This window comes from Odocoileus virginianus, chromosome 34 (assembly GCF_023699985.2).
Source record: "Odocoileus virginianus isolate 20LAN1187 ecotype Illinois chromosome 34, Ovbor_1.2, whole genome shotgun sequence".
Classification (NCBI taxonomy): Eukaryota; Metazoa; Chordata; class Mammalia; order Artiodactyla; family Cervidae; genus Odocoileus; species Odocoileus virginianus.
This window is the reverse complement of record NC_069707.1, coordinates 29,893,177-29,920,447: the sequence shown is the minus strand read 5'-3', so window position 1 is coordinate 29,920,447 and position 27,271 is coordinate 29,893,177. Positions and strand designations below refer to the sequence as shown.

The 27,271-nt window shown below is 41.7% G+C and overlaps 1 protein-coding gene across 2 annotated transcripts in view; it reads right to left on the bottom strand.

The window, feature by feature from the left end:
- SLC2A12 (solute carrier family 2 member 12) overlaps nt 1-27,271 on the bottom strand; it is an 82,236-nt gene that overhangs the window by 20,957 nt on the left and 34,008 nt on the right. For both annotated transcript variants that reach the window (XM_070461582.1, XM_070461583.1), the window contains 3 exons: nt 23,139-24,479; nt 4,178-4,300; nt 45-177 (listed from right to left, as the gene is read on the bottom strand). In XM_070461582.1, the coding sequence (XP_070317683.1) occupies nt 45-177; nt 4,178-4,300; nt 23,139-24,479 (1,597 nt within the window). The remainder of the gene's footprint in view (nt 1-44; nt 178-4,177; nt 4,301-23,138; nt 24,480-27,271) is intronic.

The following is a 27,271-nucleotide window of genomic DNA, read 5'->3' as shown; positions in this document are numbered from 1 at the left end:
TGAGCTAAGAGTGCTGTTCAGAGAGCAACGCACACAATACTCACTCTTTTGCCAGCTCCTTTGATATTTGTTCCAAAGAGCATCCTTTTGTTTCAGGTATAAACACAATAACAAAAACTAGGGATGCTAGACTCATAATTGTATATATAAAGCACACCCACGGCAGGCCAATGAGATCTGGGGGAGACAAAAGAAACCGGTTAGAGATGCATTTTGTGCTGCTTCCATCCCATTTGTGGATAGACGCTTCTTAGAGCACATATAAAAACATATGTATTTTCAAACACGCCAGGAAAGCCAGGGAAATAGCAATCACAAATTAAAAATATAGCCAGCATGAAAGGTTCATTTTCACAAACAACCCCAGCTTTCTCTGGTGAAGTGAATAACAGTCTTGTAAGGATCACAGTTTAAACCCAATGCCATTTTCTTGGTGAACATACTTTTTGTTTTCAAAATGGTAATAGGCATGTTCATTGCAAAACAAACAAACAACAGAATCTCGAATAACACAAAAACACATAAGGCTGAAAGTAAGCTATCCTCAAACAACACACAAATACGCAAAGCAGAAAGTAAGCTCTCTCCTCTCTCCTAACCCTCTACAGTTCCTCTCTGGGGAATCACTGCTGTAGCAGTTTGGTTTCTATTTGGTCTACATTTGTAAAGACATTTATACAAATAGACTCGTCTTGGAATGAGCTCCCCCTTCTTTACTCTGACTTGAATAAATCACTTCATGTTGGCAGTATTTCATCATTTTAGTAGCTGGCACTGTATTTGCAATGCTGCTTCCTGGATTCAGAGGGGAAAAAAAGTGATAATGGTTTGAATGAAGGATATTAACTTGCTAAGAAGCATCAGCAAGAAGCAGGGTCCTCCAGGTTTTGATGGATCTCATGTGCTAACCGAGTTTTTCCTCTGGCAGCTTCTTGCCAGAGGTACTGTCCGTCTGCAGTACTGACCGAGGTCCAGGCAAGGTGGCTAGTGAGAGGTGGCCTCCGATGCACTTGAGCCTGCCCTTGCGTTGTGGTGTCCTATGCACGGCAGAAAGTCCAGTGTCACCAGGAGCAGAGAGGAGGAGCCTGGCTCAGACCAGCCACAGGCTGAACCAGGGCAGACAGCCCTAGTGGCCACAAATCACAGCCAGTCAGTCGGGAACACTGACCGAGCAGCTTTGTGAGAAGGCAGTTTGGTGAGAGCAGAGTGGAAGGATCCACACATATTAAACACTTGTAGGCCAGCTGTGCTGAGCTGGGTTCAGAAGGAAAAAAAGCCCGGTACTGCAGTCCTGGCGATTTTAATTAAAGTCTGCTCTCTCCTGCCTTGCTTGCTGCTGGGGCATGTTTTCCCCCAAGCGAGTACTACTAAAGAGCTTAAAGATTTGATCCTCCTTCCCTCTCTGGGGCATAAAATCAGAAAAGTAGAAGATGGGGGAGGAAAAAAAAAACTCATCAAACTTGTCCCCTTTTCTGTCTGAGTACTTACGGTGGCAGGGAGCTCACCACTTCTAAAGATGTGGACTTCATTGTGAATCAGCCTTGTCTGTTTCAAACATACTCCTCACTCTTTTTTAAAGCCGGGTCTCCCTTCTGGGAATTTGGGTTCAGAGGCTCCGTTCTGTTCTCTGCATCAGGCTTCCTCATCCCTTCTTCATGACATGCCTCAAGTATTTGAATGCATCCCTTCCTGAGCAGCCTCTGGTCCAAGTCAAACACCCTGAGCTCCCGCAACTGTTCTTCACAGACCATAGGTCATATGCCCATGTCATCCGGGGTGCCCTCCTAGGGGGACACACTGGAACTCTCTAAAAATATTTCACTCAGAGCTGAAAGCCATACCCAGCTGTACTACGACCGCAGGAGGGTATGTCTGTGTCTCCGGAACATTCTTCTTTTATTGGTACAGCTGAGATTGCACTAAAAGTCAGTGTCCAAGGGGTTGCTGTCAAGCAGAACCCTTGTATCTTTTACTTGGAAAATTGATTTTTGAAAAGAAGTATAGGATTTCAGACTTAGTCAAATGAAATGTCATCTACAGGTCTGAGATCATACCAGGATTTTTTTTTTTAATAAATGTATATGCTTTCCAAACATTTGTTCTAAAAGTCTACTCAGAACTTGAGTCTTCATCAGCTCATCTTGTATATTAGCTATCCTTCTCAGAGATTTGTGTCATCTTTATTTGTCCTCCATCATTTCCATTTTTTCTTTTATATTTCTCTTTCTCTATATAAACATAAGGTAAGGGTGTGTGTGTGTGAGAGAGAGAGAGAGAGAGAGGTGAAGGGCATGGATCTATGTGTGTGATCTCAGCAGGAGACGTATGGTTGGTGCAAATGACCAGTTCCTTTGTTTCTTTTCATCTTGGGCTATTTCCAAAAATGTGGGACATAAATATTTAAAAATTTTATTAAAAACACAAGCTAGGTTTAATGAATAATTCCAAAAGTTCACTTCCAAAAGTAGATGTAAGAAAGAAAGAAAAGTGGTCGACAAGATTCAGAAGTACATGAGTTCAGAGACTCTTGTTTTTCCCTCTAGATATATATTTTTTAGAGTATACATCCCCTGGAGAAGGAAATGGCAACCCATTTCAATATTCTCGCTCAGAAAATCCCATGGACAAAGCAGCTTGGTGGGTTACAGTCCATGGGGTCGCAAAGAGTCAGACATGACTGGGAGACTAAGTAAGTATGCATGAACCACTTCTGAAAATGTATATATTATCTCTATATTATATATATGAACTATTTAATATTTATGCAATATATATATACATATACATATAAAATAAAGGAAAGAAACTCATTAGTCAGTTTTTGAGGATGCTGGGGAACCATCTTATTATTTTGAAAACTAGAAAATAAAGAGGAAGTTTCAAACATTAATCTTGCTAGTATATGAATCTAGTATATGATCTTCAGGGCAGGCAAATAACTAGTGAGAAGAATTTTCTCCTTAGAGAAATACTGCTGATAAAAATTCAGTTGTCGTTAAGTCCCTCAGTTGTACCTGGCTCTTTCCGACCCCATGGACAGTAGCACACCAGGCTTCCCTGTCCTTCATCATCTCCCAGAGCGTGCTCAAACTCATATCCATTGAGTCGATGATACTATCCAATGATCTCATCCTCTGTCGCCCCTTTCTCCTCCTGTCCTCAATCTTTCCCAGCATCGGCGTCTTTTAGGGATAACGGAATGAAGATAATGGATCTGGGCAATGATCCTCAAAGGATGCAGGCACGACAAGGTGGAAGACAGACAGACAGGAGATGCCTCTAATAGAAGGACACACACCACCACCTGGGAAGGGGTTTGCAAATAAACAAGAAAATTTAAATCTTTTCCAGCCTTTACAGATAAACAGGCTTCTCAGGTGGCTCTAGGGGTAAAGAACCACCTGCCAACGCAGGAGACGCAAAAGACTCGGATTCAATTCCTGGGTTGGGAAGATCCCCTGGAAGAGGAAATGGCAACCCACTCCAGTATTCTTGCCTGTAAAATCCCAGGAATAGAGGTGCCTGGCAGGCTCCAGTCCACGGGGTCATGAAGAGTCGGACATGACTGAGTGAGCACACACAGAAAAATAGCAGTTTATAGGAAAAACACAAAGGACAGAGGGTCATGTGATATGACTACAATCAGCAAATCCAGCCTGGGAAAACGTCTATGAAACAAATGACCCAGCTTCTTTATTAAAAATATAAAGAGTGGGGAGGGAGGAAACATGGAAATGAAATCTGTAAAGTATGAGACATACCAATCAACTGTAAATCAGTTATTTGAACTCTGATTCAAATAAAGTATAAAGGAAGGATGTGAACCCAGATTGGATACTTGAAACCAAGGGATTATTATTAGTATTTTTTTTTAGGGGTGAAAATGCTATTGTAGTCACAGTGTTTAAATGTCTTATCTTTTAGAGGTCCCTGCTGAAACTTTAGAGACGTTTTTGGAACATGACTTAAGCTAATTTGGGGGCAGAACAAGTGGGGTCATGAATGAATGAAGGATTCATAACTGTTTAAATTGGGTGGTTGTTAAATCAGGTTCACTGCCATCCTCTTTACTTTTGAGTGTTTGAAAATGTGGACAAGAAAGTGTTTTTCCGGCGATGTACTTCCCTAACACCTGTCCTGAGAGCATAAAAGGCCTTAGGGAAAAGCAAGTTCTTACCCGTCACCGTCAAAAATGTCAGAGAGATGAGGAGGTTGATGCCCCAGTTCATGCTGGAAGTCAGAGCCATGGCGCGTCCTCGAATTCCACCAGGAAAAATCTCGCTCAGCACCAACCAGGGCACTGGAAGAAAGGGAAAAGTGGATGGGGAACAGCAAACTGGAGGAAAATCCACTGAAGCGACAGCCAGCTCCCTGACCTCCGCCCCACTGACCTCTGCGAGATTTGTGCTTGCAGGGCCGTGTCCTTCCACAGGAGGAAGGAGGAGGGATGTGCTTTCTTCTCTCTCCAGTCAAGTGAGAAACTGAGGGAGCTTGACGAGGGTCCCTGGAAGGAGGGGAGCCACATAAAGGGCTGGGGCAGGTGACACTGCCCTGGGAACTGCAAGCGGGAAGGGCAGTGGCTGGGGCCACCTGCCCACCACAGGAGGCAGCTCGGAGCCTCTGCCAAGCACACAGCCAGATGCTGGCTCTACCCACTCTCCGCTGGTTCCCATCCTGTAATCTCCTCTGCCCCTAACCTTGGAGAGGTTCACCATCACCGCTACCGCGTGGGTGGGAGACAGAGCCAGGAGAGGGCAGGAGGAGACGGGCTCCACTCCCTCCCTCCCTCAGGCTCCCGGGCAAGCGGCAAGCTGGGTGGAGAGAAGCTCTCAGTTAAACAGAGCTCCAGGATTTGATCTGATATCAAATATTTGACTTTTTGAAAGGAGACTCTTCTTGACACAAGAACTGATCCGAGAGCTTTTTGTGATCTCAGAGTGACACAGACCCCTATAGGACCTGCCTGATGGGATTACGTGACTTCTGCTCACAGCCCATCAAATCCAGTTTGCCTAAGAGCTACAAATTCTTTCAATGGATGCAGCCCTTTACAAACCTTGTATCACTGGATCCTCGCTGAATCCCTCCCCATTGAGACTAACATTACTTTTCCCCTCTTTTAAAGAAGAGGAAACTGAAGTAGAAAGGAGTTCATAATTTGCCAAAGTCCCAACACTGGCTTCCCAGGTGGCGCTAGTGGTAAAGAAATCACCTGATTCAATGCAGGAGACATAAGAGATGCAGGTTCGATCCCTGGATAGGGAAGATCCCCTGGAGGAGGGCATGCAACCCACTCCAGTGTTATTGCCTGGAAAATTGCATGCACAGAGCGAGCTTGGCGGGCTACAGTCCACGGGGTCACAAAGAGTTGGGCATGATTGAGCGACTAGACCCTAACAGATCGCAGAGGTGGCATGGAGCCCAGACCGTCTCTGGATCTCATGCTTTTTCATCTCGGTGCTCTTTTGGGAGTGGCTCAATAAATATTTGTTAATGAACGTGTAGATAAGGAGTATAAGCACTTCTGATTCTGAAGAAAGAAGGGCTTAGGAGTTGCCCCAGCCCTGGCTCAGTGCTGGCTCAATCACCTTGTGTTGCAAACCCAGTGTTTACACGCAGACCAGCTGCATCATCCGCCCCCAGAGGAGGAAGAAGCAAGAGGCTGAGGAGGGCCCCCCTTGACCCGCAACCACTCGGACTGCCTGTGCCAGAATCATGGAGCTGTCACCTGGGTCTCTGACTGAAGATTTACCTCTCGTGGCAGGATCATGCTCTGTAGAGAGAACATCTGCTCAAAGTAAATTTGCTGTTTCAAAGAAAAATATTTAAATTACAGAAGAGGGCTGCAAACACATATTTTTTTTCCCCTTGATTATTTGCTCCAAGTGAATCTACGTATGGTGACCTTGAGGGTATGGAAGAGAATCGCAAGCAAAGGAAGATGATTATTGTTGTTCTAATTAATAAGGAATTCCAAGATAACACTCCAGAGCCCTGCTCTCCACTCTGTGCCCCAAAGTCCTTCACCAGGTTTCTGCAGATTATATCCTTGGAGATCAGGTAACTTTGCCCTGAGCATTGCAAGACTGGGGATCTGGCTCTGAGAAGAATGAGAGGTGTGTGATTCTGGTGAAGCCTTTGTAACAAGGCTTTCCTTGAGCAAATACAAGATAAAAGTAGGTAAGTTCACTTTGTTGAAGACAAATCATCTATGCCACAGGCCAGTCCCCCGGGCTTCTTCCTGCCATGGGTATTTGATGCAGGTAGGGGTCCTGCTTTCGAACCGTGGTGTTGGAGAAGACTCTTGAGAATCCCTTGGACTGCAAGGAGATCAAACCAGTTAATCCTAAAGGAAATCAATACTGAATATTCATTGAGAGGACTGATGCTGAAGCTGAAGCTCTAAAATTTTCGCCACCTGTTGCAAAGAGCCCACTTATTGGAAAAGACCCTGATGCTGGGAAACATTGAAGGCAGGAAGAAAAGGGGATGACAGAGGATGAGATGGCTGGATGACATCACCAACTTGATGGACCTAAGTTTGAGCAAGCTCTGGGAATTGGTGATGGACAGGGAAGCCTGGTGTGCTGCAGTCCATGGGGTCTCAAAGGCTCAGACACAACTTAGCAACTGAACAACAACAATGTTAAAATAGCTTTAACACATCTCAGAATCATAAACAGTACAGGTTTTCGGATCCAAAGAGAGTGAAATAAAATCTGAAAGTGCTATTTGCAGCAAGATAGAACTTACTGAAGGGGTAGAGTCCCTCCATTGAAGTCTTAGGTGCAAGATGGTGCCAGAATTTTATGTCTCCACGTTCTCTGGAAAAGGGCTGTGAGTACCCAGGGCAGAGGGAATGGGGAAGCTGTTTCTCATAAGTAAAGAGCAAAGAGGTATAAACTATCACAGGAAGTTAATATATTGATATTTAATAATAGGTGGATGTTTGTTTTTTTTAAAACTCAAATGTTTTCCCAATAAGAGAGCCTAATTTCTCACTACCAAAAATCAAGTTATTGCCACATGCCACAATAAAGTGGTGGCTCTCTCTGGAATAGTCAGAGATATAATAATTCTTCCACAGTGAGTGCAGTCATTCGCTGTAGGTGAGCAGGCCCTGCAACAATTCTCCTTGACATCTACTATTTCACCTTTTACCCTCCTCTTCCAGGACCATCTCTGCAATACGCGCCTCTATAAATGTCTGCGTGAGTCTTTAAACTCTTCTCCAGGTTACAAGGATTGAAGAAATTTTGGACTTGCGGGGAGATGATTGTCCACAAACACTGAGATTCCTATTTCACATGGTATTCAATCACCAAGGCTCCCTGTCAGAACAGGCCTGATTCAGATGAAATCTGTGGTGTTTATGGCTGCACAGAGCGCCATAAAACGACCATGAGGGACAAACTCACTGAAGTGGCTCTGTCTGCAGCAGAGGGTAAATAGGGCCGATCAGTGGAAACGGCTGAGCTCCGCCATGTCAGCAGCCACGCTTATCTCCCGCTCCTACTATATTTCTGCCACTGCTGGGCGTTTTTTTTTCCCCACTGAGGCTGTCCTTCTCTCCCTGCGCTTTCAGATGTAAACCCTGCAGCATTTCAGCCATGATTTCCATTTGGCTTGAGCGTTTCCTGAACCACATGCCATGGCAGCCTTAGGTCTGAAAGACTCATGGAAGGCTTGAAACTCTTACTTTACCTTGAAACTCCTAGGGAACCCCTAGCAACTTGGAGGAAGTTCTACTCTTAGGCTGTCGAGTTCCCAACAACCTGATGGAGCCAGTGTCCTACACTTTATAGGAGTGAAGCCAAATCCTATGGCTTTTACTGACTTTGCAGGCAATGTGCAGCAGACCCAGCTCTCCTCTTACTGCAAAGAGGTACTTAAAATGTGAATTTGAAAGGGAGTATGGCCATTTCCTTCCAACTAGATGTTTAAAAAAAATTATGATCTTATAAGTTCCTTGAGTGGGAAAATCTTGTCCTTTAAAAATATACTCCTCCATTAGCTGCCATTGGGCTTCCCAGGTAGCTCAGCTGGTAAAGAATTCGCCTGCAATGCAGGAGACCCTGATTCAATTCCTGGGTCGGGAAGTTCCCCTGGAGAAGGGATAGGCTACCCACTCTAGTATTCTTGGGCTTCCCTGGTGGTTTAGATAGTAAATAACCCATTTGTAATGCAGCAGACCTGGGTTCGATCCCTGGGTTGGGAAGACCCCCTGGAGAAGGGCATGACAACTCACTCCAGTACTCTTGCCTGGAGAATCCCCATGGACAGAGGAGCCCAGGGCTGCAAAGGGTCGGACACGACTGAGCAACCAAGCCCAGCACAGCAAACCTCCATCCACAACATCAGCAGTGGTATTGTAGCTTTACTTTATTTTTTCTATTCTCCCTTCTCTCAGTCTCTCTGAAGTTTGCTCACTCCTCACTGCTTTTAAAATAGATACTTTATTCAATTTAAAAAAATAAATAAATAAAATAAAAGATACTTTATTCAAGAATATTAGCAAACCAAGAAAAGCAATGAAATAAAGCCTCAATGTTCCCCAATCTTTCTATTTTAATGATTTCTAGTTAGAATCAATCAGAAATGATTTTCTAAAATATTTTATGAGAAATTGGATTACATGGATTAATTGGATTAAATTTTAAATCCTTAAAACATTCCAGAGTTAAAAATGGAACCCTATTGTGAGCAGGTACCAATTGGAAATAAGAACTGTGGCAGTGGTCTCCAAGCTTTCATGCTTGTGTAGCCTTTAAAATAATTAGAAAAGCTAAGTACTTTCTTTCATTTATAAATCACATCTCACTTTTTTTAACCATAAATTTAAATGACAGCCAATTATGCAATTTCAGTGATATTTTATTTATTTATTTTTGATGGCATTTAAACTCTATGTTTATAATAGAGAATATTTGTATCACTCAAATAGTTCCAGTGGAATTTAAATACCATCTCTATTTGATATTCATCTTCATCCATTAAAAAATATAGCAATATGGCATTTAACATAAAGTTTACATTTTTAAATAGATGAAATGTTCTCAAGAATAATAAAAATTGATGGGGAGTTGAAAAATTTTTATAATAGCAGTGTCACTACATTCTTTAAGTTAACAAAAAAATTTGTTGTAATGATGTATCAGTTGATAACTTGATTAGCTCAACCTATATATTTGCTGAAAGCAAATTATTGGAAATATCCAGGCTTAAGAGGTATTATTATGTAGTCATTAGAGTCATTTTTCCATACCACACCTACACCAATATCTCCAACTGCCTTTTTGATTAGTGTTTCTCAGGTTTTTATAATTGGGGACATATTGTCATAATAAGATTTCTGGCAGGTAATAGATGTGCTTTCTTTTAAGTGGAAGAATAGTTATTAGTGGGAAGATAGAGAAGAAGAAATTTTAGGAAACAGATTTTTCCTAAAAATCAAGAAATTTATTTCCTTTAATGTATTATTGAAGGAAGATTCCAGAAAGTAGCCCCCAGGAGTATGCTTATCTCAATTTGCAGATCACTGAACTAGAATTCAAAATGAAAAAAAAAAAGGAAGGAGTTACAAAAAAGTAGCCCACTCTGGTTTAGTGTGATGTGAATAGTGTGCTTCACACGTAACATTTTATGTTGTACTTTTCTCATGAATGATGCTTCAGATTTCAATGAGAAAAGTATTATAGTTTTTAATGTTACAAGTGTTCTTTGGAAAAATGCTTAACATGTTCTGAAGAACAATAAACTAACAAGTGAATACTGTGCTTATTAAGATAGTGTTAAAACCTTTACTCTATTTCTTTAATGTCTTCACTGATATTCATAATTTTTAAGGGCATGAGACAATGATCATAGTGCAGGTCAGAGAGGAAAGTTAAACACCAATGTATTATATTATGTGAACAGTTGTTGATGGCAATGTCATAAATGGTGCCATTTCTCCATGTTTAGCTGTGTTCGTGCTACAAAAATACAGTTTCAGACTCTTTGGTTCTTTTGGGAACCACTGTGCATCATCTAACTCCAAAGAGGAAAGTGAAATTTAATTAGCAAAGGGCTCATATTTCTTTTCTTTAAGTTTTTCCTCTTTTGCTTGGATGTAAATTTAGTATAAAACCATTCAGATACTATTGTTGGTTTACTTTGCATTACTGTAATGACTAACACCAGAGGACCAAATAAATCACCACTTTAATCAAGCTAAATATCTCTTAACTTAATTAACTGGGGGGGGGGGGGAGGAACAGTATTGGTATGAATTTTGGTGATAACTGAAACATAAAACTTAAAAGAAAAAAAATATTTGGAAGATCTTAAAGGTAGACACAAACCCATTGCCTGAATATGATTGTATAATGGCTACATTTGATAATAAAATTCTTCTGTTTAAAGAATAATAATTTAATCAATATGCCTTTTCTCTAAAAGTATGTATTATTCCATAAGAATGGTAGGAAAAAGAAAACATTGAGCACTAAAAAAGTCTTTGACTGTGATGGTTTTGAGTATTAGAGGCCTGAAGCCTAGAAGGAAATATGAAGAATATCAAAATCTCTTTGGAAACATTTAATGTAATTCTGGTCTGCAAGCCTTTGTTCTAAACCCGGTATGTCTTGGAGTCGAGCAGCTAAGTAAACTTCCAAATTAGAACCTGCTGTTCCACATCCCTGGAATTGTCATCATCTTTAACTATGCAAACATCACATGAACAATTTCTTTTAGAAGAGTTCGTTATTTAGTTATAAAATTTAGATTAAATGTTATGGCAGATGAGTCATCTGCTTACTACTGATACCTATCCTCCAAAAGGCTGCTTAAACGCGATAAAACCAAACCAACAAACAAAGCTAGGATCTATAATCTTTGTGCCTTAAAAAGTTTCAGTGTTTTGTTTTAAACAGAAAGTGGTCTTTTTAGAATATTTGAGTTGAAAAACAATTTATCATGGGTCTTGCTTTTCAGTATGTTTCCTGAGAAAAGGCATTGACTTTGTTCCAGACTGTCTTTCTAAGGATGTTCATATAACAAGCAGCCTTGGAAGATGGAGTGACTCCTCTGGGCAAAAGTTTGCTTACTATTGCTTAAATTAATGTCTCCCTCCAAGGGAAAAATCAGATTGGTTTACTGTCTATTATAAAAGACTTGGGTTCCCCAAGGTTGGGGTTCCTCTCCTCTAAAATAACCCATTCTATGTGTAGGTGTCATCTGGCCTGGTTCATGATGCATTAGGGCTTGGGGATCCATGCAAATGCTGTTAACTCTGGCTATTGCTATTGCTAAGAGTAATAAACTGTCTTTTGTCTCTGACCAGAGTCTCGTGTCTTTTGCCAAAATCTGTGAAACTAAGACAGGCTAATTTGTAAACTTGCTAGTGGGTTCAAATATCAGCCAGTTTATAGTTCTAGAGAGCTGATTATTTGTAGCTATGGTATGAATTTTTTTTACAAAGATCTTTTATTACCATTATTAACTTCAGACTTCCCGCTTACATCTAAGAAATTTTACATGATTCTTAAGCCTCAGATAATCCACTGAAATATTTCTATAAGCTCTAACACTAATTAAGTAGGTAAAAACAACCCCAAAATACCAGACTTAGACTTTTGTATATTTCTGCTAGGAAAACCAGGAAGAAATTATCTCAACACTTTTTTGGAAAGAGTCAAGTTTTGAAACATTCAATTTCTAAACCAAGGTAGGAATTATTATCCCATGATATGGCTAATCTTAGTCTTTTTTTCCACTTCAGGAGAAGGGTTGAATCTTATATTTGGAGAACATAATAGAAATAAATATTTTCTAATACCATACATTTTTATGGCCTTAATTTTTGTAAATTTAAGACATGAAACTTCTTAAGTCACCAAATGAATTAGAGAGGGCTCCACATCCTCAACTGAGTAGCTTTACTCAGACATAACTTTTGGTCAAATGTGTATGAGGCTCCACACAAACCACTTTTATTTCTGATGCCCTCTATACTGATGCCCTCTACAGATTCATGCTAGAGGAGGTCAGGATATGTCAATGGCTGACTAGAGAGACAGCATCCCTACATCACAGAAGCTGAAAGATTTGCAGAAACTTTTCTGGACTCACCTAACAAATATTATTTGAGCCTTTACTGTGGGCCAGGCACTAGGTTAGGCTCAAGGAAACAACAATGAACAAGACAGAGTGTGCACACCCAAGACGCAGAGTCTAAATTAGTTGTGCCAACCCAGAATAATAGGGAATTGGTTATTTCTCAGCCTAAATCACACCTTTCGCCAAAGCCTCAGAATTTCCTGTAACATCTGTCTGATATACTAGAAGGCTCCCTTGACTGTAGGTAATGCAGAACTGAATCATACGTCAAGCAATACATGCATTTTCTTTAGTCTTGACCTAACTGGAATGATGCTTGGAAGGGAGGTGAGGAGGACGATGGCATCATAATTCAATATGGGGCCATGGAACATTTGCTTTGCCTCCTGAAATGGCTTAAGCACAATGCCAGCTGAGGTCAGCGCTTGGCATTACTGGAACCATCCATCTCAAGTCTAGACTGTACCCAGATGTTTAATAGCACTAATGACTAAGTGTACTGAGTCCATGCCACCCACAAGGCAAGGCACGAGGCATCCGACATGCAAACAGCTGTGTTCAAGCCCACAATTAACCTGTGAGGAGGGTCGGGGAGCTGGAGCCTGGGGAGATGGATTGACTTGTCTGGAGTCCTACCTCAAGGAACTGCAATTCAGTGTCAGGAAACCTGATGCCAAAGTCTGGTCTGAATTCATGAACTTTGTTTACAACCTCTTCAGGCTTTCTTACTCTTCTCCCAAACCTCCTCCTAAACCTTGCGTGTCCTCCTTCAGGCCATTTGATCTTATCCCTGATCCTTCTTTCTTTTTCTCCATCACTCTTACTTCCATTTAAATGTTGACATGTCTCTCTTCTCAAAGTTGTATTATACATCTATTTATTTTCTGTCTTATTGCCTGTCCCCACCGCTAGCTCCATGCAGGGGAGGTGTGGCTTTCGCTCACCCATCCCTGAGTCACCATCAATGGGTCCCATGCCCGGTGGGTCATGACTGAGCCATTGACATGTGCTGGACAAGTGAGTGACCAGATGAATCCCCACCACCTTCTGCCCCTCTCTTCTCTTCCGGGTCACTCCAAGATGCTTTCTTGCTGGAGCTCCTGCCTATTTGGAAGAAGAGATAGGGGGAGGTGATTTGGTCACCTGTCATTTAGTCTTCAGGGTAAAGTTCTGCTTGAACTTGAGAATACAAAGGCAGTTAAAGGATAACAGTCATAATCTCATTATGGAGCCTAATATGTGACCTTGGACAAATTCCTTCAATCTGCTCTAATGAAAGGATATTAGTCATGACATAGAAGAAGAGGTTAATTAATTAATTTATGGACATAGGAGTTTTTGGATTTTAAAAAAAGGCCCTAATAATTGTTTTGAAAAGAACAGTCACACACATTTTTCTGAGTTACAGAGGCTATTTTAAGGAGGGCGGCTACACAAGTATTACCTCAAATGAACTCATGAGATAATGACTTTATGCTTTGGGTTTGGACTCATTTCTGCTTTACTTTTGAAGCCTAAGAAGAAAACAAATCTCTGTGTGGCTCTATATCCTCACAAAGTCAGGGATCTTTGGTTCTACCCTGAAGCTTGAACTACAATAGAAAAGTGTTCATTATTAGAAGGAGCTAAAATCATCAGAATCACCCCAGAAAGAGTGGAGAGTCAAGTTAAGATTTTGAACATATTTTAAAGGGAGAGATGAGTCGTGAAAAACAGAATGTTTCATAAAAATCTCTAATAAAAGCAGTGGGGTATATATTGTGATTTTATTTGATGGAAGAGTTTTAGTATGAGTTACAGGAGGGCAGAAGTTCTTAACCTCTATGAACCCCTGCAGCAGGCTCGTGAAAGCTTGGATTCCTCCATAGAATAATATTTTAAACGTATAAAATAAAATATGTAAGATTACTTGGTGGCAAATTTAAACCCCCTTCTGAATTCTAGATTCCAGAGTAACCCAATTATTCTAGACTCAGGCAAACGGAGGACCAGAAAGTGAAATAATGTAGGGCATACACTTTAGCCTAAAAATAGAAATACTTTTTGACAAGAGAAACTATGTTGTGATCTAATACAATGAAGGAATGTTGTTCTAAGCCAACCCATATTTTAAAAGATTTAATAAAGATGATTTAATCTTGCTTTTGCGTTTTCTTTGGAACAACAAGTACTTTACCCTTTATGCCCCTGTTGACACAAAGGATTTGCTTCTATTACAAGTAATAAACTCTCTAAATGAAATACCTGAGCAATAATCGCATCAGGTTAATAAGTTTTACAATGCATTCATGATCTGACACGAAAATTTGCTCTTAATAAAAATATTGTTTAAATTCCAAGTCATTTGTGCCAATACTCTAGAATACAATTTTGTTTATTGAATTGGAATTCTTATGGCATGGTTTCTTTGGAAAAGAAAAAATTAACTACGATGTGAACATGGACATAAATGACTAACTCTTAGCAAGAAAAAAAGGAGAATTATTCGGATCTCTTCTAAAACCTCTAGCCGAATTGATCATCTCAGGCCATCAGTGAGAATTAACTGCTTAAAGGGAATGTATTCGAGCTTCTCTAGTGGCTCAGCAGTAAAGTATCCTCTTGCAATTCAGGAGACATGGGTTCGATCCCTGGGTTGGGAAGATCCCCTGGAGAAAGAAATGGCAACCCACTCCAGTATTCTTGCCTGGGGAATCCCAAGGACAGAGGAGCCTGGTGGGCTACAGTCGATGGGGTCACAAGAGTTCGACAAGACTGAATAAACCACCACCACATTCTGTTACCTACTGCTTGCCTTCTAGCTTCAGGTGTAAATATCTGAATCAGTGCTTGAAACAGCAATTACAAGTGGAAGAAATCGGGAGATGATGGGTTATTTCCCTTTCCCAAATGCAAATCTCCTTCAAACCTGAGATTCTCATCTCATTAGCTTTGCTTTTGTTCTAAGAAATGCTCTGAAAGACTCTTCTCCATGTGAAAGCAAAAAGCAGAGGTGTCAAAAAAAAAAAAAAAAAAAACCCGGTACTACTTTAGATACTGTGTCTGAAATTCCCAAATAACTCTTTATGACTTGACAAATGCCCTAAGTGCTTCCAACTACTTGTTTCTGAGCACTGCTAACTCTCCTGCATCTTTTCTTAGAGGCCATAACAGAAAAAGATTTTTAGAACTCATGCCCAAATTGAGAAAGGAGGGAAGGGGGCAGGGTACAACCTTTAAAACAATGACAAGGCCATTGAGGGTATGATAAAGGCTGGTTAGAACAGTTCGGGCCCGAAATGGCAGAAGATTGACTTTCAGTGAAACTTCACCTCATTAAATGCTCGTTATAATATATTAGCATGTGCAAAATGACACATCCACAGACACCAGGACAGTTCTGGGGCTGACCATAAAAGGTCAGAGTGGGCAATGGCTCAGTTCCTGGAAGTCTCAGTCCCCTTCTCCAAAATAGTTGGAATAATTCTCCCACTTATTAGCCTATGAAATTATGCAGCTCATACAAACTAACCACGCCATATTTTGGGGCCTCTCACCTTCTGAGATGGCCTGAACTCTGTCTGTGGAGTATGTTTCTCCCTAAATAAACCTGCTTTCCTATTTACTTTTCAGAGCAGATTCCTCTTGCCCACCCTCTTGTATCCTTCACAAGTGTCCTATATTAATAAACCTACTTCTTGCCTGTCACTTTGCCTCTTGCTGAATTTTTTTCTGCAGCAAGATATAAATAACCTGAGGTCCATTAAGTCCTGTGACCAGGTGTGTGGTTTCAGCTGGGAGACTGTGGGTTCAAGGCCCCTCTTAAGCCAGAAATTGTGGGTTCAAGTACCAACTGAAGTGCAGCGGGATTGGAGTCCCACCCAAAGCACTGTTAGAAGACTGTGGGTTTGAGTCCCAAATTGAGGTGTGCGATTGCAAAGTGATGGATTGTTCAGCAAACACTTGATGGTTTCAGGACATACAGGCTTTTTGTGGCAACCTAGTAGCCCTAGCTTTGTTAGTACTTGGCCTACCAACTAGGTATAGCTTGACACAGATAAAGAACCACAGTCCAAGACTTTTCCTGTATATTCATCTTTGTTTTAAAGTTCTTTTGCTCTCCTCCTTAGAAACATGAATGTACCCCTGCATCATTTTCAAACAAGTGGTGCTAATGGTAAAGAATCTGCCTGCCAATCAGGAGAAAAAAGAGATTCAGGTTTGAGTCTAGCTTGGGAAAATCCCCTGGAGGAGGGCAGGTTTGAGTCTGGCTTGGGAAAATCCCCTCGAGGAGGGCATGGCAACCCAGTTGAGTATTCTGTCTGAAGAATCCCGTGGACAGGGAGGCTGGTGGACTACTCTTGACACAAAGAGTCCGACAAGACTGAGCAACTTAGTACTCAGCACAACTTCAAGGGAGAGAAGGAAAAAATATGAGATGTCATGTCTTCCCTCTAAGAGCTTACAATCCAGTAACCACATTCTGGTCAATAAACCAGTAAACACTCAAAATGATACACTGTATCATTAAGGACTAAGCTATTATCACGTGGTAACTTTCATTTACGTCATACACTACAGGATCCAAGACACATGCCTAGGCATTGGCTCCCATGGTGACCACCTATACTCTGTGATGTAGGACAGGTATTATTATGCCTAGTTCATGGATTTAGAAACAGCTTCAGAGAAAATAAATGACTCAAAATTACATAGCCAGTAGGCAGAAGAACTGAGATTAGACCTCAAGTTTTCTGATTTCAAACTCAGGCTCTTTGTAGCTCAGAACTGAACTACTCTACACTAGAAATAACTGGTGGTTCATATGAATAAAGACCTTGAAGAAATGGAGTGAATTCATAGAGGAGATAAGACTTTCACTGAGCTTTCAAGATAGGAGGGATTTGGGTAGACTAGATACGGAAGGAAAAGAGGTCACAGCAAGTGCTTTCTGTCTCCTGACCTGGGTATGCAGCAGTGGAAAATAAAAATGCACAGAGAGCAAAGTATTGCCTCATGTCACAACTCTTTGTATCCCCAGGTATCTAAATGTATTTCTATATGAATGGTACCCTGGAAGAAAAGTCTATAGACTATGATGTAAATGGTTCCCTTGGAGTCATGCAGACACCCTGATGGAGTTGGGTGGATGATGGAGGGCCTTAAAAATCACACTTCCTTTCCTTCCAGGATGTGTGATATCATAGTAGAAAGACAATGGAATTAGGCTTCAGATAGATACCCAGAGATCTAGTCCTAAATCTACGTCATCTCAATCTCTCAGAATTTCTTGTTTCTTTTTTATAAAAGGAAAATGTAGAGTAGAGCATTTGTAGTCTTCTTTTCATCTTGAAAATGATTTGACTTTTCTGATATGGAAGAAAGTGGGAAGTCATGGGAGATTTGTGAACTGTGGTTACACTGAGGAACATGGTTGTTTAGGGAATACTGGTATGGTGGATGGATGTACGTGGAAAAGGCTGGAAGGGGAAAGAACCACACGAAGGGCTTCCCAGTAATCTCAGGATGAGACCATAAGGAATAGGTGAGGATGGCAGAAAAGGGAAGGACAATATGAACAGAGGAGTCCATTTTGAGGGAAAATCCAAGAACTTGTGATCATTGACTCCATTGGGAAATGGTCCCAGAGCATTAGAACTGAGTGACTGGCAGAGTGACTACCCCATGGAAAACAAAGACAAGTCTTCTTGGCATCGGGGGAATAAGAATTCAGCAACAGCTTCTTTGTGTTCAGCTGACAGTGAAGCATCAAAATGGAAAAGTCTAGCACTCACTGGGAAAAAAGGAACAAGAAGTCACATGAGGTGATGGAACTGGAGATACGTGACGATCGTCAGCTCAAGGGAGACAATTAACATTCCTGAGAAAATAAATATGAAAGCTTTTATCATGCATTAGCAAAAGAATGTCTTTGGTTTTATAGCTAAAGAAACAAAAGCCAAGAGACAGTAATGAAATAACCTAACCTCTTTTTTAGAACTAGATGGAACGGAAGCTAGTCATATATTTTAACAAGTAATGTTTAATTAAAAGAAATAAATGTCTACACAGAAGACAGAATACAGAGCCTTTGACCCTCTGAAACATTGCTTTCCAGATTCTTATTTATTCTCTTAGTCGAGTTTATCACCTGACCATTTTGTCCTGTATCAATTTAGCTAAGCTGGAACTACATTTCCCAGAATTCCCCTCCCCATGTAGTTCCGGGTGAGGGTTGGCCAAAAGAGAAATTTGCCTGAGACTTGGAAGGCCAAAGTGACACAGCCCTGTGCTTGGGTAGTTGGCGCCCTGGACATCCGTGCAGGATGTATGAGTTGCTGTGATGTGCTGGTTGTCCTTGCTGGCATGGAGGAGCAGCCAGTACACCCAGATCTCCTTCTTCAGCATCTCCAAGTACCAGGCCAAGCACATGGGAGGGCTCTGGGGAAAGAACACCGGTTTCCTGCAGGTGGCATGCATTATCAGAATTGGCGTGGTGAGCGACAGATGTGGGTTCTCATTTCTCCTTGGGGATTCCTGCTTTTCCTAGCAGGGTCCCGGGTCTTCGCTGCCCCTGCTCCAAGTCCAGCTTTTCCTCTCACCTGCCCTGCTGACCTGCAGAAACGTCAGGCTGCATCCAGATACAGAGGGCACAGGCTTCCCAGACTCCACCAGCTTTCCTCTGAGGCCCTGACGAGTGACCTTCTCTCTTTCCTCTAACCGTCCCTTCCAGATTTGTGCTTTCTCAGCAGCTCCCACAATTATGTGATGTCTAATCCCTGCAGAAAATTCCTTATCTCATATCACTCACAGTGGTTCTACTTTTCTTACAGAATTTCTCACACTGTCTTCTCATCAGGCCTTTGTCTAGCAAGCCTCCCTTTAATTGACTGTACTTGTCATTTCGCTTATTCTCAAGGGATCATCAGCTATCAGAAAAGGGTGATGAAATTTTTAAATGCATCTTAATATTTCTAAATAGGCATCATGATAGACTGGGAACCAATATCAAAGTTCCGGCTACCATGAGGTTTAGGGACACTATCTATTGGCTACTGGTGACTGAGCTGGAAACCTCCATAGTGCCCATAACTACCCAGGTCCAGCTGTTAACTGAGAGAGAAAGAAACATCTATCTTGTTTAAGCTACTTTTATTTTGGTGTTTGTTGGAGCTGAGCTTGAATTTCAACCAATATACATGCTAAACATATCTTAATTGTTTAGTTATTCAAGTAAATGCATGTCAAAACTTTCTGCATTTCATCATTATTTTCCTTCTCTTTTATCCCATAATTCAATCTTATAAAAAATGTACATGCTCACTTACCTAGCAGAGCTTCAGAAAAAGAGACTACCTCTATCTTGCATAAAATGCAATGGCTCATTTAATGACTTCATGCAATGGACAATAATACACCATTTTCACTTATTCCTATTTTTAATACATCTTTAAGGAGAAGACTGAACTAGCAATTAATGGTTACCATCAGGACCAATACAGTTTTGTCTGTCTGTCTTGTCCATTTCATAAACAAGACATGTTTTCATGTGAGCAAGTCACTTAACTTCTCTGAGATTCAGTGTCTTCATTTATAAAATCTGATGAATTTTTTTCCTCCCAGGCTTGTTGTGAAACTGCCAAAACATGTAAAAAATTCCTAGAGCAGTGTTTGACATAATATTAGTTGACTCTAAAGTCTAAATTATACATATATATATATTTAAAATTTTTTACATATATATATTTAAAATTAGTTTAGACTAATATTTGAGAAATTCTAGAAGGTAAATAATAAACAGCCTCCAATAATTTCCCCCCAAATCAGACTGAACTTCCTAAAAGGGGAACTCTTGCTCTAATACAGTAATGTATCAAAGATATATGTGTAACTGAAGAATTACTGCACTTTACAAAGTTATCCAAAAACTAAAGAGAAGAAGAGGAGCATGAGCTCAGGAGGATTCTTATCATGAACAGGTTGGCTCTGGAAGTTTAAAATCAATGTTTCTCATATTGTAAAGTGTAGCATGTATTAATCTCTGCCAATGTGAGAGGTTCTCTGAATGAAAACAAACAAACAAAAAAGGCATTCTTTTCTTAGATTCTTAGTTGACCTGTGATATTTCAAAAGACTGGATCAAGAAAACTGATGCAAAAAGGAAATATTTTTAGTTTTATGATAAATATATAGGTGAAAAAGGGCTTTCCCGGTGGCTCAGAAAGTAAAGAATCTGCCTGCAATGCAGGAGACCTGAGTTAGATCTCTGGGTTGGGAAGGTCCCCTGGAGGAGGGCATGGCAACTCACTCCAGTATTCTTGCCTGGAGAATCCCCATGGACGGAGGAAGCTGGCGGGTTACAGTCTGTGGGGTCGTAAAGAGTCAGACGCGACTGAGAGACTACGAACAGAGGGGAAAAAAGACGTCGGCAAAGCAAATCAATGGAGCAATAAATACCACCTCAAGTTTATCATGTGAGCAAAGATTATTGTACTGATTGATACAGAAAGGTCCACAGACAAGGCTAAGTCATTCCTTGGTAAAAGCTAGCGCTCATATCTTGCTCTTCCAGGAGACTTTAAAGAGTTTCTGAAAATAATTTTTAAAAGGTGCTTACTCATTTATTTCATTAGCTGTATATATCAGAGTTGATACGTAAGCATTGTTATTGCTGCATTTTATGGCTCCCCAAAATTCATATATTGAAACCCTAAACCCCATTGTGATGATATTTGGAATGGGGCCTTTGGGAAGTAATTAGGTCATAAGGGTGAAGTTTCCATGATGGAATTAGTACCCTTATAATAAGAGACACAAAAGATATAGCTACTTTTCTCCTATCTCAGTCTCTCTACAACACAGAAAGAAGTCTGCCTCTACAACACAGAAAGAGGGAGCCGTCAGGAACTGAATCTCCTAACTCCTGATCTTGAACTTCCCAGCCACCAGACTGTGAGAAATTAATGTTTGTTCTCTAAGCCATGGCGACCCAAGCTGATTAAAACAAGCGTCTCACAGGTACACACCCAAGTAATTGAATCCTGAAATAATGGTAGAAACTTGTTTCCAGGAAACTGTTCGTTAATGGCATTCGTCATTTTCAGGCTTAAGGAGCAGTATCAGGGTCCAGGAATCTGCCAGAGAGATCAGGGGCTGATGGTACTGCAGTGTTTCCCCTAGCTTCCCGAGCACAGTCCTTTATGGGGAAATCTGCCTCCCCACATTGCAAAAGAAAGGGCCAGCTTCAGGACATCAATGCTTTAGATCGTGCGATCCGATCTAGCCATTGCTGCTTACACAAGAACAACCACTTATGACTCGGCACAGCAAAGAGCAGTGTAGACCAGATTCCTTCTCTGGAATCTGAATGAATCAATATCTAGAGGCTGATCTCACCAAGAAGTAGGAGTAGAAGCTAAAAGATGAGGAAGCAGAGAGTTGGAGGAAAGGCCACATTGGCCATGTGCAAGTCCAGTCGTTAATGAACTCAGATTAAGCAGGCCAAACCTGCCGATTGCTGAACAGAATGAAGCAGACACAGGGAGCATAGCTCAATCCATTCAACCAAAACCTCCTTGAAGATAGCACAATATCTGTCTTGCTCATGACTATCATTGAGCATAGTTAGCTAGTTAGTTCAGTCGCTCAGTCGTGTCCAACTCTTCGCAACCCCATGAATCGCAGCACACCAGGCCTCCCTGTCCATCATAAACTCCCAGAGTTTACTCAGGCTCATGCCCATCAAGTCGGTGATGCCATCCAGCCATCTCATCCTCTGTCGTCCCCTTCTCCTCCCGCCCCCAACCCCTCCCAGCATCAGGGTCTTTTCCAATGAGTCAACTCTTTGCAGGAGGTGGCCAAAGTATCGGAGTTTCAGCTTCAGCAAATTCCCGGCTATTAAAACAATTAGTCACTCAATCTACACTATTTCAATGAAGACCTTACAGTGGATCACTAGGTCAAAGTCAAACCCTTTTCCAGAAACACTATCCAGTGTCTGGCAGCTGCACATGTTCATGAAATTCCTCCTTCAACACAGCCTACATCTTCTTATTATTCCTGAGCTTCTAGCACTTCCCTTTTTTGGAGCAAATCTATTTGCTCCTTGATCATTATAAATAAACATTTCAATATCAACTCTGTACATGAGGAAAGAAAGGAGGAAGAAAGAGGGATGGAGAAGAATGAGAAGGGAGAGAGAGAGATGCAGATGGAAGCTGAGGGTGGTAGTGAAAGACTGCCCTTGATTTTTAAGCCCATCATTTTCCAGTGAGGTGCAAAAAAAAAAAAAAAGAGTTTTCACAACTTCTCTACACAGAGGTTTAGAGTTTGGATGAGAAGCTAAAGGATTAAAGAACTGCAATAACCAACCTGTTCTAGCAAACTCTGGATAAAGTTTGCTCAAGAGAAGTAGTTAAACTTTGTCATTGCAATAGACCGACTATATCAAATAAAACAGTTTTGTATCTACCTCCCTGCAGACTGTTTGCACTGTTTTCAATGGGAATACATGGACTCCCATTCCCCCATTTAACAGAGTAAAGTGTCCTGGAAGGTTATTCAAGTGATCAAATATCATCCTTCCCCAAATAATTCCTCCTTAATACCCTTCTTCATTATTACTGGAATGCATCCATTACTGTGTCTTTGAAAAAATGTAAACACAATTTTTTTCTTCCACCTTCAAAGAAACTAGAGAATTATACAGAAGAAAATGTCCCAGTAAACTTAGACTTCATAAAACAATATATTCTCTTGAGCAACATATCTTTTGAGGTCTGATTCCTTCCCAATTAATTGATAGTAAAGCATCTTCATGTGACAGATAATGGGAAGCTCCTCATTGGTTGAATACTAGCCCTGCACATTTCACAAAGCAGATATAAGACAGGTGTATTTTCCTCATTACCAGAAACATGAGGTGGCCAATACTATTCCTGGCTTGCTTCTAGTATTTCCATGTATGAAGTATTAGAGCAGTAGGATGTTCTGACTGGTCAAAAGTAATTGGTAACATTCATAAGGTGAGACAGGGAAGGAATAAAAACTAAAATACTTACTTGGTCCTAGACCAATTGAAAAGGCAGCAACGTAAACAAGCAAGCTGGCTAAAGAAAGCCATTTCAAAAAAGTGGGGACATCTGCAGAGTCTGTGACGATCTGGTATTCAGTTTGGCTTAGTCCAGCATTTGGTAACGATGCCAGGGTCGTTTCTCCTCTCCCGACTATGTCATTTCTCCTGGGCCTCGGTGAGCTTCTGCTGTGGAAAGTCATCCCTTTAAAGGATTCTCTAAGAGTGTCATTGCTGGCTGACAAGTTACCTGGTCCATAAAACACAGACTCATCCAAGGACTGGTTGATAGGACTGTGGTTTCTGCAGATACTGGTGAAGTTCATGTGGATGTTGAGATTCACGATGCCCATGGTCACCAACGAAGCTGCCATCACAGAGGAACCGATACACAGGAAGGTTTTGCTCCCAACCTGGTCTACGAGAAGGGTGGCTGGGATGGTGCTGATGACCTTGACGACCCCAACCCCCGTGGAGGCGAGGCTAGCTGCCTCATTGCTTTGGAAGCCAACAGACTTCAAAACAGTAGATGCATAGAATAATATGTTTGGCTGGCCAGTGATCTGTACAAAAAATACTAGCGTTAAGCCTATCATGATTCGGGTCCTCATGTTGTCTTTTGAACGAAAGAGATCCCAAAAACTGTACTGATATTCATCTTTCAGGGAAGACTTTATCACAGTGAGTTCATCCGTTGTATCCGAGATAGCTCTCAGCTTTCCAAGAACCTTATTAGCAGCTTCCTCATGTCCCTTCATCACCAGAAATCGAGGACTTGGAGGAAGAAAGTACATTGCAATGGCTTGCAAAACTCCCAAGGGAATAACAAGGCCGAACATGTATTTCCAGCCATGGGAAGTATTGGCAAATGCATAATTTGAAATGTAGGCAAAAAGAATGCCGATGACAATCATCAGCTCGTTCAATGACACGAGAAGTCCTCTTCTGTGTTGGGGAGCAATTTCTGCGATGTAGACGCAAGTGGCGGTGGAGGAGAGTGAAATGAAAACTCCGATAGCAATGCGCCCCCCTATAAGAGTGGTGTAAGATAAACTGGTAATCAAGACCAGGCTCCCAAGTCCGAGAAGGCAGGAGGACAAAATGATGGCGGCCCTTCTCCCGTACCTGTCAATCAGGACCCCTCCGATTAGAGAGGCCAGGAGGGCCCCGATGAGCAGCGAGCTCACCACCATTTCCTGCTCATGGCAGGTCAGGGCTAACAAGGTTCTTATTTGCAGAAGAGCCCCAGAGATGATGCCAAGTTCATACCCCACCAGGAAGCCACTGACAGCAGCTGTGACAGACGACAGGAGCGTATACATGCCACAACCTGCAAGCAGAGAGAAGAAACAGGTCAGCTCTGAATCCCGTCTGATGGAGACTCAACCTTGTCTAAGTACATTTTCCATAGCACTGATTATAAACACCTATATGTGAAAGTCACTCAGTCGTGTCTGACTCTTTGTAACCCCATGTACTATCCAGTCCATGGAATTCTCCAGGCCAGAACACTGGAGTGGGTAGCTGTTCCCTTCTCCAGGGGATCTTCCCAACCCAGGGATCAAACCCAGGTCTCCTGCATCGCAGGCTGATTCTTTACCAGTTGGGCAACTAGGGAGAACCATAAACACACATAATTATAGTCAAACAATACACTAACCAAAACATGATTAGATAAAGAAGGAAAAATCTTTTTTCTTTCATTTTCAGGGAGGAGCGCGTGGAGACATTGATACGGTTTTTGTTTGTGTGTGTGTGTGTGATGTGATGTGATGTTGGTTTTCATTTTGAGCAGACCCACATGTGAGATAAGCAGATGACAGATGATGGGGACTGAACAAGCAAGAACACAGTTTTGTTCCTGCCTTGGTGTTAGATTGGAAATTCAGAGAGCCTGGAAATTTCAGGTCCTGCTGTCTAAGGCAAACCCTGAGGGCAGGATACTGAGGGAAGCAGTCTCTGGAAGGGCCTCAGTCTGCCGAGTGTGGAATCTGGGGAAAAGTGAGGCACAGCATCCAGGAAAACCTGCCCTCCTGTCCCCTGGCCAAAGTCCAGCCACCTCTGGCTTTTGCTGAAACACCGAGGGTGATGGGAAAGACCAGGATGTGAGTGCCTTCACAAAATCGGGGCTGGGTCAGAAAGAAGGGGTGGGGAGGAAGAACAAGAGGGGCTTTAAATTGTTCCATTCTTTTGAGGTTAACAACTGAGGGAAAATGGCAAAATGTTGTTGTGTCACTAAGTCATGTCTGACTCTTTGTGACCCCATGGACTGTAGCACGCCAGGCTTGTCTATCCTCCACTATCTCCCAGAGTTTGATCAAATTCATGTTAACAGGCAAAATGTTAAGTCATTAATTTTCAGCGGCAGGTACACAGGGGTTTGTTACATGTCTGTAATTTACTTTGGGCACCTGATGCAAAGAGCCAATTCATTGGAAAAGACCCTGATGCTGGGAACGATTAAAGGCAAAAGGAGAAGGGGGCGGCAGAAGATGAGATAGTTAGAATAGCATCATTGACTCAATGCACATGAATTTGAGCAAACTTTGAGATATAGCAGAGGACAGGGAATCCTGGCGTGCTGCAGTCCATGGCGTTGCAAAGAGTTGAACATGGCTTAGTGACTGAACACAACTTGTCACAACAGTAAGGAAACAAACAAAAAAAAGACAAAAAGCCAGGAAAGAGTACTGCAGGCAGAGGAAGCAGCAGCTTCCAAGGTCTGAGCACAGGGAAGCTTAGGTCATGTTTTAGGCACCATCAGATGCCGGGATGTGCGGAGCACAGCCTGGGCTTGGAGAGGGAGGCCGAAGGGATGTGTGTCGGTGAACATGCGCAGGTGCAGAGGGCAGGTATTCTCCACGCTGGGCCTGGCAGACCACAGTACCATTCGTATTGTATTCCCAGTACAGAGAGGGCATGCCTACTGACCAGTAAAAGGGAAGGCATTCTGAGCTTCTTGCTTTTGTGTGGAGACTAGTTCTTCAAGGGGCAAGGCTTATAGCAGGGGAGGGTGGTTTGTAACCTTAGTATTGACAGGAAACAGTGCTAGCTTGCATTTGAGGTGGGGAATGGAATTGATGACAAGCAGACAAATTCAGGAGTTAGTTTGAAGGTAAAAATGATGACATTTGCTCATGAATTGGTGTTGGAGGGTAAGGAAGTGGATCAGAACCCAAGATGGCTCCCTGGTTTGAGCAGTCGGTTGGGTGATTTTACAATAGTGCCCTATACACGGACTTATGTATTATACTATACAGGCAATAGACTGACCTAGGGCAGAAGGCCAGGGAAGCTGGCTGTGGGTGGGGGTGAAAGGAGAAGCGGAAATCAGAAGTTCCATGTTAGACTTGCTAAAATGTTTGTTTTCCCTGTAAGATGTTCAGATTAAAATATCAGGTAGCAGATTGAGTATACAGATTTGGAACTTAAAAGACAAGTCAAGCCTGGAGAGATGTATTGGGGATTCAGCAATGTGTATGTGATATTTAAAGCCATGGGAATGGATGAGATCACTTAGGGAGACAGAACAGAGGAACAGGAGAGACAGGACAAAAGACAAGGATGTAGGGAACACCAGCATTCAGAGAGAAGATGACAGCAAAGGCAATGGAGAAGCAGCAGAACTGAGACATGCGTGAAATGGGACTAGAAACGTGTGCTTGGACACACAGATATCACAGGCTGAGCTAGGGCTGAGATTGTGGCATTCTGGAGTAGGAGTTGTGGTTTAAAAATGCTGTTTAGCTTTGGTGAAAGGAGCAGGTCAAATAAAGGTGATCTGAAACCACTTCCCCCAACAAGTATCCAAGGTATTTCACATCTCTGGGATCCTGATGGCATAAGGAAAATGAGAGACTCCAAAAATAAAATGTAAAAAGCACCAATTATTTAGATGGAGGAGCAAATAAAAATGCAATAATCCACAATAAAATAAAGTTGATGTATGAGCATTGTGAACACAAACCTTTAAAATGAAACTACATCAGCAACTTGTCCGGCTAATCAGAAAACAAATATGTAAAATCACTACACAGCAGGTGTTATCTCTATATATGTAACACAATGAAACAAAACAAATGTTGTTCTTCCCCCCCAAAGAAACTTAACATTCTAGTGATA